Genomic DNA, 17151 nt, shown 5'->3' with positions numbered 1-17151 from the left:
ATACATAATAAAATTAGTTTTATACTTTATATTCATTAATTAGGTCCCTATCGTATTTTTAACATGCTAATGGTATTTCATGCTCAAAAATTATGTCAAGCCCAATCTATTTAATAAAGAAGATAGGCTAAGTCCATTAAAAAATCGTGCTACACTATGTTGCCGTGTGTATGTCGGCCCATCAAGCTTGGCCCGTTTTGACGGCTCTAAATCACGTTAAATCTTCTCCTTTTTTATTATTTAATTACTTTAGAAAGAAACAAAAATGTAATTCATTGATCAAGTACAAAAACAATTTGGGTACAATTTCACGGAGTCATTGCTTACTAGGAAATTGTTTTTGTGATAATTAGGGGTGTAATTCGACCGGGTAGGGACGGGTTAAGTTGAAAGATTAAGCCGACTCGCTCAGTGCGGGTTGAGAAAATTTTAAACCACAACACTCTCTTAAGCTCACAAACCCGCAACCTGTCGGGTGATCTCGGGTAGGCTCAGGTTACTCGAGTTAGTGAAAATTAATTTTAATCTATGACTTCATACCTCTTTTAATAATCCAAAAGCATAAAATCCATAAACAGTCTATAAGCATTAACATAACATCAAACATACTTCTTAACAATCAATAAAGTTCAGAAATAAAATTAACAATACGTCAAATAAACAGTCTATATAGAGATAGTCCAGTAAAATAAATTTAGAAATTTAAAATTACATACCTAAATCAGGTCAGTTCAGGACAAAACAGGTTTAAAATGCCTGCCCCACCCCCAACCTGCACAGTGCAAATTGAGACTATTTGAATCTGAATTTTTAGAAAAAAAAAATCCTTTCGGGTCGGGTCAGGGGGGTTATTAGTTACTTATCAATTCCCCCGGAAGGTTTGTCCTCTTGTGGTTTCTATACGCAGTGTTGTTTTTTGGTTGGGGCAACAAACCTCCCCATTTGGCATCCTCCAGATGTCGTATCACTGTCTCATAACATATAAGACCTTAGCGAGAGAGGGAGAGAGAGAGAGATATCATCATGATGTGGCTACAGCTAAATCATGGACAGAGCACCAGTATTTCATTACCCAGCGCTTCTCAGAATTATTGTTGCTGGGGATTCGTAAATTCTAGAAAACAAGTACCGATTTTCAGCAGCAGCAGCAGCAGAAGAAGAAGAAGAATAGGCATGAGTAGAGCTCAGTTATCTGACGAAATACTAGTCCAACTTCTCCATAACAAGGTCAACGTCTGTTCTTCTATATATATATATATATATCATAATATAATGTTATATCTTGCTTAATTTGTTGCAAAAATTGATGATTTTTTTTGTGTTGTTTTTGTGTAATATATACATATGTTATATATATATGTGTGTCAGGTTTTGGTAGCTGCGGGTGTTTCTGGGGCAATAGGGCAGTTAAGTAAGCCATTGAGTAATGTAATTCTTTATGGGAAAGACTTTGATTTTAAGGTCGCTTTTCAGGCTGGTGGCTTCCCTTCCACTCATTCCTCTGTATGCCGCCCCTTATCTTCTTCTTTGTTTTTCCTTATTTGATCATTTCATTTTTTTTTTTTGAACTTTTCCTTCTATTTTTTAGAAGTTTATTAGTGATTAACCTCGCTTGCGGTTGAAATTTTAGGCCTCATTTACTTTCCGGATTTGAGTTTGATTTGAGTTTTCAATTCGAGCTGAGATGTGACATTTTTTAAGAGTTTTTTTTGAGAGTTTTTTATTGTAGAAATTTAAAACTGAAAACTCGAATCGGTGAAATAAACAAGACCTTAGTGATTAGTTAATTGTTACTATTTGTAAATTCAAGGAAAATTGTGTAGGAAAGAATTTTCAGTACAAAAGCGCCAAATCACAAGAAGTTTAGGGGTATGGTGATAAAAATTCTTTTAATTTTATGGACAATGAACACTTTCCCTCCAACAAACTGGGAAAAAAAATAGACTTCATGTCATTCTTTCTTTGTCATTAATCTACATTACAGGGTCCTTGTAATATTGTATTAACCAGTGAATATATGTACACATACAAAATACACGCGTCATAGAATTCTCTCCTTTTTTTATCCAAAATTAGATCCCTCTAGTTTTTAGAAGTACAAAAATACTCATATTTTACATAACCTGATTCCAATATACAGAAATTATCTGGCCGAGTTTTTTTCTGGACCAAGACTAGGTGTTTATTTTCATTTCATGTGTGTTGTTTTTTTGGCCGGATTTACAAGGTTATTGAATCATGATCTGACAAAGTGTTGAATGCATTTGCCATGGATAGGCAGTTGTGGCTGCTGCGACATGCCTTGGTCTTGAAAGGTAAGCATTATTCACGCGCTTCTCTATAAATCTTCGATACATTTATTTCTTTTGTGTGTAGCTGAATCCTTGAACCTGACTACAAATCAAAGTTGGGAACTGATGTTTGAGACAACTGCATTGCTCATCTGCAGGGGATTTTCGGATGCGATATTTGGTGTCACAGTTGTTTATGCCGGCCTTATTATGTACGATGCTCAGGTATGATTGTATAACATTTACGTCGATGGTAATGCGTGTGATGTAGGATCAAGAGAAGAGATAGAATTGAGACAGAGAAATAGATATTATAAAACCGCTAGATATTGGATCGGTTAAGGAAGAGCAAAGAGATAATTCTTGAGACGGAAGGAGAAACCCTGAAATCTCAATATTCACTCATCAACCAGATCTTTTTTGAAAACCACTAACCTATTTATAGAGGAATGAAACATAATAAAAAAAATAAATTTATATACATCCTAAATAGTCCTAATGCGCACATAAATATAATCTTAAATTCAAATCTAAATAATAAAAATGAAACATATCTTAATCTCCACCAGCGGGATAACTTGTAAACCATAGAACACGTGAAAACTGATGGTTGAAGTATTTTAACTGCTTAAACTTTATCTGTAGGTTGCAGAGTGTGGAGGATATTGGTTTTTATTTCTACTTCTATGGACATTCTCATGTAAACCGAAGGGAGGGATGAGATAGAATTAAGATAGTGAAATAGAACCAAGAGACATCAGTGATAAGGGAAGAAGAGAATAAGAGAATTCTAGAGGGAGAACAAGAACTCAAGAGGGGAGAAATATGAAATCTCATTATGTTTTCATCAATTAAGTCCATATTTCAATTTCAAGCTATTGCATTTAGGGGCATACATAGAAGTACAACCTAGATGTGGGTTTTTTCTTCATTCGGACTAGTAGTTGAATTTCTCCATGGCCATTGATTTAGTTGAAGAGGCGTGCTTACATCAAATCATCTTGTGTCCTTAACATCGTATTTTTCTTTATGAAATAGTATCTTTATGTTCAATATCTCACATGCATAGGCATATTTTCAAGTTTAAGTCATAATTCTTTTATAGTATCCCTTAATTCTATGGGCACTTTTTGGACAAAATATATGATTGGTCAAAGTAAAATTGTACTCTATTTATAAATAAGTGATACTTAGGATGAGCTATAACATATGTATAATTTTACATATTCTTCATTTCAAATATTCCATTGTATTTGAAGTTCTTATGTGCGCAAGTTCATCATGTGATAATACAATTCACACCTTCTTCTATCGATGCTTTCGAACTTGGGAACAACATGGTGTTGTTTTCTCCTATTATGGCTTTGTTTGGGGTTGCTTTCTCCTCTCTAGATCTTCTGTCAGATGGTCATGATACGTATCAATTTTCAAGCTACTCTTGTAAGGTTGAAGTTTAAATTTTCAAGAGACCGCAGAAGAGTTTCAAATAGCCACATCCTATCACACTCATTAATTTATTGGAGTTTTTCTTACAATATTTATTTGGTCTTGTGCTCTAGAAATCATTAGTGATACATCTAGTTTTTCACTTCAGTTTCATGGTAGGAAGCTATGTTTTGGTAGATTCTCCTACACCTGGCCAAGTGAGAAACCGTAAATGTTTGATGATACAACTAGTTTTTCACTTCATTTTCATTATACAAAGTTATGTTTCGGTATATACTCTTCCACTTGTACCATTATTTTATTGGTTAGATGGTCTAAACTGAACTTGCAAACTGAGTGTGTTCGCTTACAGGGTGTTAGAAGAGAAGTAGGAATCCATGCAAGAACTCTGAACAAAGCTCTGAAAGAAAAGTCACGAGTGAACTCCAGTCCCGCAGAGAACATAGACAGTTTCAATTCTCAACCAGGGAAATCCTCGCCCTTAAACTACTTGTCAGATGAGTCGGGCTCCTTTTCATCGAAATCAAGAAATTCCCTTTTGGTATCGCAGTCGGATAAGAAGGCTTCGAAGCAGATTCCTTCTGGCATCAAGACAGCTGAAGCCAATGAAGGGTTAGAAAGAAGTAAATATTCTCCTTTAAAAGAATCCATTGGCCACACAGAGGTTGAAGTCGTAGCAGGGGCTTTATTAGGTTTGTTTGTAAGCTTGGCTGTGAATGCCTTTCTTTGACATCAAATATCTAATATTCTTTCAATACATAATACATACATACATGTATGTATGTATGTATACATAACCGAATGCAATATTATTCGATTCTTATAGAATGAACATAATGTTTGAGATCCTGCATGCAAAAAATATGATGCAATACAAAATTCTGTCACATTGCTTATTTTATGCAAAAGATCAATTGAGCAATATCTACAGTATTACTTTCTTGTCTTGGTGGCTATCTCTCTAATTAAATTTTGACACTTCGTGAATTGCTCAAGTATTTTTAGTATTTTGTTCTTATTTATGTAGCCAAATTTCAAATTTAGATGACATGGTAAATAATTAGTAGAGAGACAGCCACCGAGACGGGAAAATGGGGACATCAAATTTGGGTGAAAACTTGACGAATGCCATGAGAAGCAAGTATGCTATGATTTATGTAACTCTGGTAATTTGGAATTCTGCCACTCCCAAAAATCCACTATAATCATTGATGTTCTAACGCCAAATTAGTTGTGGCATAAATAAATCCGAACTCATATGGAGTTTGTGGCATGTCATTTAATTTGCTCCATTCTTTTCGGTCTATTATGATAAGGAGCCGGAGTGTGATAAGCGATTTGAGAGGACTTGAGGAGTGCCACATGAATAAGGCGTGTTATGAGTTGTCACTCAAATAAGAGGGTTTGAATTTTCAATCACTTTATAAGAGATGATCAAAGATCAATACAAGTGTTTTGTCTAAAATGATCCTTGCTAGTGTCAATGGCAATCTGCTAGATGATCACTTCAATATATTGCATTAATAATGGGCCCCACGCAGTGGATCACACTTAGTAAGATCCACTTAGGTGGCCACATAGTTTTTTTGTTTAAAAAAAAATTGCTAAATTAGATAGTGTATTGGTCTTAATTTTTACCATTTATTTTTTATTAGTACCTTTTTAATTAATATAGTTATTTAACTAAAAATGATATTAATCAAGTATAAGAGATAAGAAAAATTTAAACTCATACACTTTAAATTATATTTGTCGCATACTCGGTGTGTGCGTTTGTTGTGTGTGAACAAGCTACCAAAACCCTTTCTCAATCTAAACCAGAGTGCTTCACATAGAGGGATCAGTATCCCACATGAAATGACCATCGAGTCTGTGAAGATCTTAGACCCATATGCTGCAAAGTAAGCAACATGGATTTCTTCTTCTGTAGTGACTAGTCTGATCATCGTGGACGGAGTTGTGCTGGAACTTTCATCGGGGAGTTTAAAGACAGTTTTTCACCTGTCCATCTTCAAACCGGATGAAAGTTGGTACTAGTTAGGAGGAGAACAGTTATGATATAAGGAAGAGACTTTAGAATTTCAGAGAGGAAGAAAGGGGGATTTAGAAACTCATTCTTTTATTACTGAGCAAACTCTTTACAAAGTTCTCTTAGTTGGAGGACTTCTGCCAAACCAAGAGAAATGCCTCGCCTTATATAATGTTGAGGCTCATTACACACGACTCTAATCTTATCCGACAGGATAAGATTTACACTGTATAACTTTAGATTTATTTCACAAAGGACAAAATGACTTTTGACAAAGTGGATCGCATATTGTTCCACTTTTGACTATTTTAAACAAAAGACATAACCACTTTTGACAAAGTGGCAGACATACTATTAGGCTTTTGACTAAACACACAAAGGACAAATAGACTTTTTACAAGATAAGATCTCTGGATAAGATCTTATGACCTTTGTACAAGAAGAACAGTTGGGCGCTTCCTTCTCAGCTAAGGGGCTAGTTGTAGTGGGAGTTGTAGTCTGATGAGGACAAAATGACTTGACAAAGTGGATCACATACTGTTCCACTTTTGACTATTTTAAACAAAAGACATAACCACTTTTGACAAAGTGGCAGACATACTATTAGGCTTTTGACTAAACACATAAAGGATAAATAGACTTTTTACAAGATAAGATATCTAGATAAGATCTTATGACCTTTGTATAAGAAGAACAGCTTGGCGCTTCCTTTCCAACTAAGGGGACCCGTTGTAGTGGGAGCTGTAGTCTAATGAGTCAGAGTTCGTTGAACCACGCTCATATGAATGTTCATGTGGATACCATTGTCTTTGTCTTTTGTTGGGTGATGAGTTATAGTCTGGGTCCTGAGAATCTTAGAACAATGCTGGGTCATAATCTTGTTGACCCTGTGTGTCTTGTTGTGATGATGGTGCTTTGCAGATGACAAAACCTGGAGCAGAACTACAAGCTGTCCTCAAAGAGTTTGCCTCCAGATTCACTGGCATTCTCAGAGATTGGTTCCAGAGTCTTGGAGGATATAGACAACTCCAATTCATCAAGGTAGACATTGCAGCGGGAATACTTGGACTCATATACCAAGAGTCCATCGAAGACTATAACCTCATTGACAAGGCCAAGAGTACTTTGAGATAAAATGTTGTTCTTTAAAGAAAAATGATATCGAGTTTCATTATCAAATAATGTCTCGGTGATATTATATGCTAAATGGATTCAATGATCCTAATCTTTGACAAGTGTACCTGCCATCACTGTGAAGATGCTGAAGATGCAGAGAATTGCTCCTAAACCCAATTTCACTTTGTATTATTCTTAAATAATACAATACAGAGTGTTTATACGATATACTAAATATGTTCTTTAAATAAAATATGCATTCATTTTCATTTTTAACAAATTAATTTTCCATATTACTTGATATCTAATATTTGGCAAACAATTTGTAGCATTATTTTATGTACAAATGAAATAAGTTTCACTCTCAAATTACAGTTCTCAATTTATATTGACCATTTCTCAAGTCTTATTTTTACTAGAAATAAAAAAAATAAAAAATAAAAAATAAAACCTTAATCTTCTTTGAGTTCTGACTGGTAGGAAAGAGAATAACAGAGTTGAGAATACAATGCTGTGTCCCCACAAAATTACAGAAGACCAAAAACAACAACTCGTCTTCTTAGAAAAACTGTCGCAATGCAACAACTTCAACCACCTAAAGCAGCTCCAAGCTTTGTCCATCACTCTCGGCCACTCCCAAACCCAACTCTGCGCCTTCAAACTCCTCCGCTTCGCCGCCAAAACTCTCTTCAATCTCCCCTACGCCCGCCTCATCTTCAACTACATCTCCTCCCCCAATGTTCATGTCTTCGACGCCATGATCACAGCCTACTTCCGCTCTTCTCTCGAGCTCTTCCGCCAAATGCTCCGCCATGGAAATACCTTTTCTTGTTATTGTTCTCGTCCCAATCAGTTTGTTTATCCCCAAGTCTTGAAATCCGCTCCCGAAGTTATGGAGCCTCGTGCGTGGGGATCCGTGCATGCCCACGTGGTCAAAACCGGTTTCGACGAAAACACGGTTATCCAAACGGCGCTTGTTGATTCCTACGCGAGGTCGTCTCTTGGCGTTGGAAATGCTCGGAAGGTGTTCGATGAAATGCGTGAGAGAACTGTTGTTACTTGGACTGCTATGGTCTCTAGGTACATTAGAATTGGAGATGTGGACAATGCTGTGGTTTTGTTTGAGAGTATGCCGGACCGGGGCAGGGACGTGCCGTCATGGAATGCGATAATCGCGGGGTGTGCACAGAACGGGATGTTCTCGCTGGCGATTTCGCTGTTTAAAAGATTGATGGATTGTTTTTTGCGGGAAAACGGACGTGTTAGGCCGAATCATGTCACGGTTGCGTCCGCGCTTTCGGCTTGCGGGCATAGCGGTATGCTGCAGCTTGGTAAGTGGATACATGGCTACGCTTGTCGAAATGGGCTGGTGCCGGACTCATTTATCTCCAACGCGCTGGTGGATATGTACGGGAAATGTGGCAGCTTGAAAGAAGCGAGGCGGGTTTTTGATATGACCTTGCAAAAAGAGTTGACTTCTTGGAATTCCATGATCAACTGTTATGCACTTCACGGGGAAAGCAAGAACGCAATCAGCGTTTTCGAGGAGATGATAGCATCAGAAAATGACGTAAGACCCGACGAGATAACTTTCATCGGCTTGTTTAACGCATGTACTCATGGAGGGTTGGTTGAGGAAGGCATTGCTTATTTCCATTTGATGACTAAGGGGTACGAGATCAAGCCAGAGATTCAACACTACGGCTGCTTGATAGACCTATTCGGTCGAGCAGGCAGGTTCGAAGAAGCCATGAATGTCATCAACAGAATGGAAATGGAACCCGACGAAGCCATTTGGGGGTCTCTGCTAAACGGATGCAAAATTCATCACCGCACGGATTTAGCAGAGTTTGCATTACACAAACTAATGGAAATTGATCCACAGAATGGCGGTTATGCCAGTATGTTGGCCAACATATATGGAGAATTGGGGGATTGGGAAGAAGTTAGGAAGGTTAGGAAGATGTTGAAGGATAGGAATGCTTACAAAACTCCTGGTTGCAGTTGGATTGAGGTCAATGAACAAGCTTTCCAATTTCATTCTGATGATACATCTCATCCTAGAATAAAAGAGATGCACCAAATCCTGAAAAGTCTGGTTGGTTTTATCTGTATAAACTCAAGTCAATAGTGGATTGAGTATTAATTCTCATACTCCACTATCAATAGTGGATTGGATTGATTTAAAAAAAAAATATCGGTACTTTTGTGACCAAACAAAGCGAACATAAGAAAAAGAAAAGCACGACGTCCTGAAAAGTCTTGCTGGTTGTGACTCTAATATTAATTCTTAGACTCCGCTATAAATATCTTCCCGCAAGAAAGCCAATTATGGAAATAAGGGAGTTGGCAGTAGTTGAGACTTGAGATACGTTTTAGGGCTGGACAAAATGGATTTTCCAGAGAGGTTGGCCATTTTTGTAACTGTACTGAGGTCGGTCCTTCAGAACCCGCTCGCTCCAAAACTGGTAGAAGCTCCCCATGCTGATCCCTGTGAGAACAACGCGGGGCAATTCGAAGTGTCATTCTTTGATTCTTGAGCAAGTTTGAGAAGGTTATCAGAAGGGCGTCTAGTTTAGTTTGTGTATTTGGCAAATTTCTGTTGCTGCATTCCTTCTTGCCTATTAATTCCATTCCCTCAAGGAGGCAAGGAAAAAACAATGCGATCTTTAAACTTTTTGCTTCTAAACTGAAGAAAAGTACAGGGCATATGGGATTTCTTGAGTGGGTCATTGATTATAGAGCAAAACAATAAGAACTCATGCCCAAAAAAGGTAAACAAAAAAAAAAGTTAGTTTTGACTCAGAATGTAGAACCAAGTTGCAGACTGAAGTAAGAAATTTCATGTGGGGTTCCATAAGAGACAAACAATACAATCTCAATATCCCTGTGACAAAGTTTACACTAGGAAAATGTGATAGAATTCTACGTTCTTTCTATCAAATTCAACAACAGAACGGAAGAGAAATCGAAAGAATCAACAGGTCCCTATCAATATATATATATATATATATATATATATATATATATATATATATATATGCCTTACACTACCCCCCGAGCCTTTTTAGATGGCATACTACAATTTGCAGCATTTAAGTACAGTACACACGAGAGCTACATTTAATTTAAAAGAAAAAAAAAAGGAGCTTAGCAAACAAGAATGGCAGAGGGAGAAGAGTTTACTTATCATCCTAGAAAGGAAGTTCTTTTAATATCATCATCGTCGTTATTATTATTATTACTACTACTACGACATAAATTACACAAATTTGCTCCTCATTTTTTTCCTTTTTATTGCCTCTAATCAATTAATGTTTTGAGAATTAGTGTTTAACTAAGATTTTTAAAAGAGAAAGTATTCAATAAACCTCAAATATCATATATAATTAACAATTTAATAGTCATATCAACATTTCTGTTCAAAAAACAAATAGAATTAAGGTAGAGGGAGAAAAATTGGAGACATATCATCATTTAGGAGGTAAAACATGTATATTTTAAAGTATGTGGGGCATATTAACACAAATGACGAAGTTTAAAGAGCGTTTATAAACATTTTCGTTAAAAAACTTAACAGAGTTAGTGTTAGAAGACATATTGACATATGTGACAAAATTCAAAAGACAAAATATGTAAATTTTAAAGTTCAGAAGCATGCTGACACAAGTGATAAAATTCATAAAAAATTTATAAAATTTATCCCTTTAAAATTAAAATTAAAAATGAATATTATTTTAAATAGTACTCTCTTTATGCGTGTCACTTAAACATCTCTACAACCTCATTATCCATGCCACGCGCATCAGCTTAATATCTTATGTGATAGGTTATAAAGTTTAACTCCACTTCATAAATCATCAATGTGGGACTTTTGTTATCAAGCTACTAGCTTCTTCTTATATTTAAATTTGAATAATTTCAACACAAAAGGGGTCCTTAGTTTACTACTACGCCATGACTTAAGTGGTAAGTAATTGATGAGCTTATTAGACTGTTTGCCAAATGTCTCTTTGAGCTTTAAGCTTGTATAAAAGGCTTTTTTTTTTTTTTTTTTTTTTTAATCATCTCTTCTCTTCTCTTATCTTTCTTTTTTAAGTTCAAGATACTAATCTGGCCTTCAGTTAAATTCTACTCCTGAGGAAGTGGTGGATATTAATAACTGATGTTGGCCAGTATGCTTGAAAGAACCCCGTCCTTTATATTTGTTAATTATATAAGTTTTCTATGTTTCTGCTTGACTAGAAAACTGTATGTGTTGAGTAAAAATATTTATTAATATTAAAATAATATTTCACACACAATATAATTTTATTTATATTAGGATTTAATTAATATAGTAATTTATTATTTTTTAGTTCGACCCATTCAAGATTATAAAAATAATCTCTTAATTACAATCTATTGGTACAAAGAAAAACCTTTTGATTCTAATTGAAACAGTAACTTCTATTTTCTTGTGAATTTGAGAAATTTTAGTTGATTTAAAATTGTGGTTGAACTCAATAAATTTTGTCGAGTTGCCTACACACCCCGTCGAGGGATCAAGCCACTTGTAGTTCGAATTCAGAATTGGAATTTGTGTTTAGATAATTTGGAATTTGTATTTGGATAATTCCTAGGTGTATGACCATATGAGGAATTAAAAGAATTTTAAAAATTTGACTTTAGTTTTGAAATTTAGATAATTCCTCGGTATATGACCGTATGAGGAATTAAAAGGCCTTTTTGAAATTTAATTTAAGATTTGAATTTGGATAATTCCTATGTTGAATCTAGTTTAGAATTTGTTGTAATTTTAAATTTGGATTTGAATAATTCCTCGATATATGACCGTATGAGGAATTAAAGGGATTTTAGAATTTTGACTTGAGATTTAAGTTTGGGTAATTCCAATGTGGAATTTAATTTGAATTTACAAATTGTGACTGCACCTAGATTTTGTATCTAGGTTATTTACGTATCCAAAATGGAATCAAGTCTTTGTAATTCTTGAATTTTGAAATTTAAAGTGAAATTTTGTGATTTTTTTATCTGAGGTGAATGACCTCTTTAAATTTTTAGGGCGAATTTTAATTTTAGATTTTTTTTTGTAATTTTTTAAAAAAATAATCACATCTTAACATATATATGATACACATATTTTTCAGATTTGATTGGATTTCAAAAGGTCACCAAAGATATTTATATATATATATATGTGTGTGTGTAGGTGAATGGAAGAAAGTCTAGGCCTCTATCAAAACTTTGGTCTGCAACATCAATTGTCATCATCCCTCAGTTTGCGTGTAGAGCCATCAGTCAAATTGTTTATTTGGCTTCTTTAAAAGTATATATTTGCTTTTGGTTTCTTTTTTTTCACCATCGGTCAGTCTTCTTCTCTCTTTTTTTTATCAAATCGTCAATTTATTCTGACAAAATTTTAATTGCATTCTACATTTTGTGTTTCGTTTACATACATAGTCATCTTCTTATTCCAAGCAAAAAAAAAAAAAAAGTGATTATTTTCAGCGAAAAAGGAACAAAAGGAGAGGCAGTCTTTTACACGTTGCTAAACAAAAGGTAATTTTTTTATTTAGCCTTTCATCATTGGTCATTTTTTGTTTTAGTCCTTTGACTGATTTTTTTTTTTTTTTTTACTTTTTTTCAGGAAACGAAGACACCCTTCTGTATCACTAATTTTTTGTTTCAGGCTGCACTTTGTAAGTCATACCCAAAATTGTAACAATATTTTAAACTGTATTATTATAGTCAGATCCATTACATACATACATATCTAGACACATGTATATTTTTTTTTAACTGCATCATAACGATCAGACCTTTTTTTAGATGTTTTAATTCTTGCAACCTCACAATTTTATAGAATTCTAAAACTTACAACTCAATTTTGATTTTTTTTGAAGGTTCTCAATTTTGCAACGCCATAATTTTGTAGAGTTTTAAAATTTACAACTCTATTTTAATTTTTTTTAAACGTTCTAAAACTTACAATCTCATAATTTTTTTTGACTGGGTTCAAAAATTTTTAGCCTGTATGTCTTAAAACATGAATCTAACTAGCAATGACAGATGAACTTCTAGTCTTGAGATGGTACTTTGGTGAGTAGGCTTGAGAGAAAACGTGTAGACAATTTAGTGTACAAAACATCATAATGAGATGAAAGTAGATGAGTAAAGGACACATTTTTCTACCTTCTTTTTTTTTTTTTTTTGGACAATTCTCTCTTCAAACATTATCTCACACCTTCTCTTACTACTTACAATACAGTCACTTTCTCTGCACAAAGTTTGCTACGTGGGAAAAAATGTTCTGCCCTCCCATGCCTATATAAAGATGTTTAAACTAAACCCACTATTTTTTTTTCTTTATTTATTATTATTTTTTATTAGTCAATCATTATTTAATACTCCACTTTTATTCTGATCGGCTCTTTTTTCACAATATTTAAATGCTTTTATCTCTCAGGATTACCCCACTCATGTATGACAATTTTGTAAACTTCCCCACGTTAGTTTTCACTAAACTCTCCACTAACACATTTTATTTTTGTCCACGCACCACTTCTTCTAAGAAGTTATCCAACCTCCCACGTGACAATTTTTTTTTTTTATTGTATTTTCTTTGCTTTAACAGTATGTTTATTAATGATACAAAACCATGAGCATATACGAGGACAAAAAGGAATAAAACTGTAAACACAAATGAGAAGAATACGCGTAATTCTTTTCATACTAATCAACAATACAGCACTCAGCATATTACCAATATTTATATATATGATATGATATATTGATATAGATATATTTCTAAACAAATTGAAAACAAAAGTAATCCAAAAGCACAAGATCAATTTCCTAGAGACCTGGAGGGATCGCTAACATAAAAGTGCAATTAAAACTCTTCATCCGGAAAACTCTTCTCCTTACAAATTTATTTACTTTTTAACCACGTAGCCTTTGAGCTCAGAATTTTATTGACACCTGTCCACCACTTGTCACTCCCTTAACTTTCCCCATCAAGAGTTACCGATTCATAGAGAGATCGGTTACTTGAGCTCTCCATATAAAACTGTAACTATATATATAATAAATTATAAAAAAAAAAAATATATATATATATATATATAACTATATAATATATATTCTAGTTCAATTGTTAATTTCTTGAAGAGGGAAAGTAAAGAATTGGAAAAATGGCTCCAAAACGCAAGGTGGTATCGGTGAAGAAGAAGGTTGTAAAAGAGACAGTTCAAGTTGCTGTGGTTGAAACAAATTACAGTAACCAAAAGGAGGCAGAATTATTAGAAGATATCACAACTACTACTACTACTACTACTACAACAGCTGTTGAAGAAGATCAAGAGGAAGAGCATTTAGTCAGGACTATTCCTGTTGAAGATATTGATATTCAAGCTCATCATGAAAAAGAAACTACTAAAGAAGATCAAGAAACGACACCAGCAAAACCGGCAGCTGTTCAAGAAGAGCCGCCCAAGGAAACCACTATTTCCCCAAGTGCTGCTGCTACTACAACTACTGGTGATCGTGATCATCATGATACGGAGAAACAGAAGGAAAGTAATACTACTACGACGTCCAAGTACGAATCGGCGGCGGAAGAAGAAGAAACTGAGGCCGGCGACGACGGCGAGACGGAGGAGACGAAGGAGAAGAAGGCGAAGGCGACGACGAAGAGGAGGAAGAGGAGGTCCAAATCGAGATTGGATCAGGTAATAACATGGACCCGCCATTTTTTTTTAATTTTTATAATATAAAAAACTATGATCTTATTAAATTAAAAAAAAAAACAGTTATTTCTCATGTTTTTTTTTTTTGTATTGTACCTTTAACTTATGAATGTAGTTACACTTATAAGAACAAATTCAATGAAAATAACTAAGAGATCTGTTTAATAGATCAGTTAAAGTTGCAAGAATTTATATTGTTTTTGTTCACATATAGTTTTATGTTTAATACGTTTATAGGTGTTTTTTTAATCCGAATATAAAATCTTCATATATTTTTTCTTTCCATATTGTACGTACTGTTAGTAATTGTTTTCTATCATGAATTATGATTTTATTCCTGAATCAATAGAAAAAAAAATTAGTTTATTATATTTTTTTATTTAAAAATTTGAGACTGATCAACCAATTTATTAACAGGTGCAGGGAGGGACAGGAAGGGAGGAGTACAAGAGGTATGTGCATAAGGTATTAAAGCAGGTGCACCCGGGGATGGCGATTTCAGCGAAGGCGATGACTGTGGTCAACAACATGATGATCGACATGTTCGAGCGCCTCGCCGAGGAGGCGGCGCGGCTGTCGGCCTACTCGGGCCGGGCCACGATGTCGTCGCGGGAGATTCAGGGGGCGGTCCGGCTGGTCTTGCCGGGGGACCTTGGGAAGCACGCCATTGCTGAGGGCTCTAAGGCCGTCACCAATTACATGTCCTCCAATGATCACGCAGCCAAGTAGGAAGGCTAATTAAGACGTCCTTAGCTAGCTACTCTTTGTAGAACACATGAGTTGGTGTTCTGGTTACTGGTAAGGTACTTAGGTTGCTTTTTTCTTTTCTGGTTTTTTTTTTTTTTTTTTTTTGAATAACTGGTTCTTTGTTGTTACCACTTAATGGTTTACCGTCGTTTTCGATACAGTCGTTTTTAGTGAACTATCGTTTCTATGAAATGCTGATGGTTTTATATATGTTCAATTATTAATTGATTCGTTTTGGCTTGATAATACTGGTAAGTTACCGATAAAATTAAGGGTGTATGACGAACCATTCAAACTAATCAAACTAAATCAATCTAAAAAGTCAAATTAAATTAATTAATAATCAGTTTAATTTGGTTTGGTTTAAATTTTTAAAAATTCAATTAAATTAGTTTGGTTTGTAATTTTATCTCAAAAAAAATTAATCCAAACCAAACCAATTTCTATCTATATAATTTGTCTAAAATTCTATATATTTCATATATCAATAACTTATTTATATTTAAAAATTTTCTTTTATTTCAAAACTAAATGATCACAACCCTAAAAATTTGTATCATAACCTATATAAACGAAACTAACGTTGTTTCTGTGATCTGCCCTCAAACTCTTTTCGCAATCTACTTTTGTGATTCTCTCTAAAGTAAATTAATTACAAAATATGAGTATCAGTTATAGTTAAAGTTTAGAGTTATAATTAAGACTTGAGAAGATGTTATAAAATATAAATTCAAACCAATTACACAAACTAAATTAATTACAATCGATTTTATTTGATTTGAAGTCTCTAAGCTAATTTATAATTGATTTAGTTTGCACTTCATCTAAAATAAGTGAAACGGTTTGGTTAGTTTCCATAACCCTATATAAAATATTCAAGCAAAACAAAAAGGACAAATTTAAAAATAAAAATAAAAAAAAAGACGCATGTTTGAACCCTTCTACACACTTCACCAGCTTCTTCGGCTACTAAGACAAAAGAAATCCTCAGTAGTACTGATAAATCAGATAAATACGGCAAGAAAACAAAAAAAAAATGAAGCCCACCAACCGAAAGCTGTTCATTCTTAGAGACGACGCACCGCTCACCGCCAATTCGCCGCCGCCATTAACGCCGGTAGCATCTAGCTCGGTCTCCATGAACTCCTCTCTTGTTCTCGTCATCCTCGTCCTCTGCACAGCCCTCTTATCCGCCGCCTTCTTCTGCTTCTTCGCCCTCTGTTTCCGGCACCAGAATTCGTCTTCTTCTCCGGCTTCGGCGTGCAAGGCGGCGGACCCGACCGATGTTGTTCGGTCGCTGCCGGTGAGGTCCTACGGTGGAGGCGCGGCGCACTGGATGAGCAAGGACTGTGCGGTTTGTCTTGGGGAGTTTGGGGAGGGAGACGACGTCAAGGTGATGCCGTTTTGCGGCCACGTGTTCCATCCCGTGTGTATCGACACGTGGCTTTCGTCGCACGTGTGGTGTCCGGTGTGCCGCCGAAGCGTGTCGTAGAGGAGATGAAAGGGGAAAAGAAAGTTGAAGAACATCTTGGGTCCCCTCATAAAATGTCCGTACATCATGATTAAAGAGCAACTCTATACTTTTACAAAGCGAGTAGCGGGTGAAAGAGTGAGTTGTAATTGTCGTATGCGGAAAAATGTTAGTTTCATTTTTGTTGTCACTTTTTTTATCACTTTTTATTTTTATTATTTGATATCAATTTTTTATTATCTTATGTTTTATTTAAATAATAATATATTATATTAATATAGTTGATTGTCAAACACAAAT

At 34.9% G+C, this 17151-nt stretch overlaps 4 protein-coding genes across 4 annotated transcripts; all 4 read left to right on the top strand.

The window, feature by feature from the left end:
* The first annotated feature begins 917 nt into the window (after positions 1-917).
* LOC21395011 (uncharacterized membrane protein YuiD) lies at positions 918-4583 on the top strand. Its single transcript, XM_024174442.1, has 5 exons — positions 918-1227; positions 1369-1503; positions 2278-2315; positions 2450-2516; positions 4090-4583. Exons 1-5 carry the CDS (start codon positions 1024-1026, stop codon positions 4465-4467), a joined length of 822 nt encoding a protein of 273 aa, XP_024030210.1. The 5' UTR covers positions 918-1023; the 3' UTR covers positions 4468-4583.
* Positions 4584-7390: 2807 nt separating this feature from the next.
* LOC112094177 (pentatricopeptide repeat-containing protein At1g33350) lies at positions 7391-9188 on the top strand. The gene has a single exon (XM_024174462.1). The coding sequence runs from the start codon at positions 7391-7393 to the stop codon at positions 9011-9013; it is 1623 nt and encodes a 540-aa protein (XP_024030230.1). The 3' UTR covers positions 9014-9188.
* Positions 9189-14010: 4822 nt separating this feature from the next.
* On the top strand, positions 14011-15506 carry LOC21395010 (histone H2B). Its single transcript, XM_010111626.2, has 2 exons — positions 14011-14615; positions 15051-15506. Exons 1-2 carry the CDS (start codon positions 14079-14081, stop codon positions 15360-15362), a joined length of 849 nt encoding a protein of 282 aa, XP_010109928.1. The 5' UTR covers positions 14011-14078; the 3' UTR covers positions 15363-15506.
* A 721-nt stretch (positions 15507-16227) lies between these two features.
* Positions 16228-16906, top strand: LOC21395009 (RING-H2 finger protein ATL57). Its single transcript, XM_010111625.2, has one exon. The coding sequence runs from the start codon at positions 16417-16419 to the stop codon at positions 16870-16872; it is 456 nt and encodes a 151-aa protein (XP_010109927.1). The 5' UTR covers positions 16228-16416; the 3' UTR covers positions 16873-16906.
* The last annotated feature ends 245 nt before the right edge of the window (positions 16907-17151 follow it).

The sequence above is a fragment of the Morus notabilis genome, unplaced genomic scaffold (genome assembly GCF_000414095.1).
Source record: "Morus notabilis unplaced genomic scaffold, ASM41409v2 Scaffold2224, whole genome shotgun sequence".
NCBI lineage: Eukaryota > Viridiplantae > Streptophyta > Magnoliopsida > Rosales > Moraceae > Morus > Morus notabilis.
This window is presented reverse-complemented; position numbering and strand designations above follow the sequence as displayed.

What these genes read in the sequence shown, in the direction of transcription:
- LOC21395011 (XM_024174442.1), top strand. Translation starts at nt 1,024, where the DNA reads ATGATGTGGCTACAGCTAAATCATGGACAGAGCACCAGTATTTCATTA. An exon ending in TCCAACTTCTCCATAACAAG is followed by an intron (nt 1,228 to 1,368) that starts GTCAACGTCTGT and finishes TATGTGTGTCAG; the next exon opens with GTTTTGGTAGCTGCGGGTGT. An exon ending in TTATTATGTACGATGCTCAG is followed by an intron (nt 2,517 to 4,089) that starts GTATGATTGTAT and finishes GTTCGCTTACAG; the next exon opens with GGTGTTAGAAGAGAAGTAGG.
- LOC112094177 (XM_024174462.1), top strand. Translation starts at nt 7,391, where the DNA reads ATGCTGTGTCCCCACAAAATTACAGAAGACCAAAAACAACAACTCGTC.
- LOC21395010 (XM_010111626.2), top strand. Translation starts at nt 14,079, where the DNA reads ATGGCTCCAAAACGCAAGGTGGTATCGGTGAAGAAGAAGGTTGTAAAA. An exon ending in CCAAATCGAGATTGGATCAG is followed by an intron (nt 14,616 to 15,050) that starts GTAATAACATGG and finishes ATTTATTAACAG; the next exon opens with GTGCAGGGAGGGACAGGAAG.
- LOC21395009 (XM_010111625.2), top strand. Translation starts at nt 16,417, where the DNA reads ATGAAGCCCACCAACCGAAAGCTGTTCATTCTTAGAGACGACGCACCG.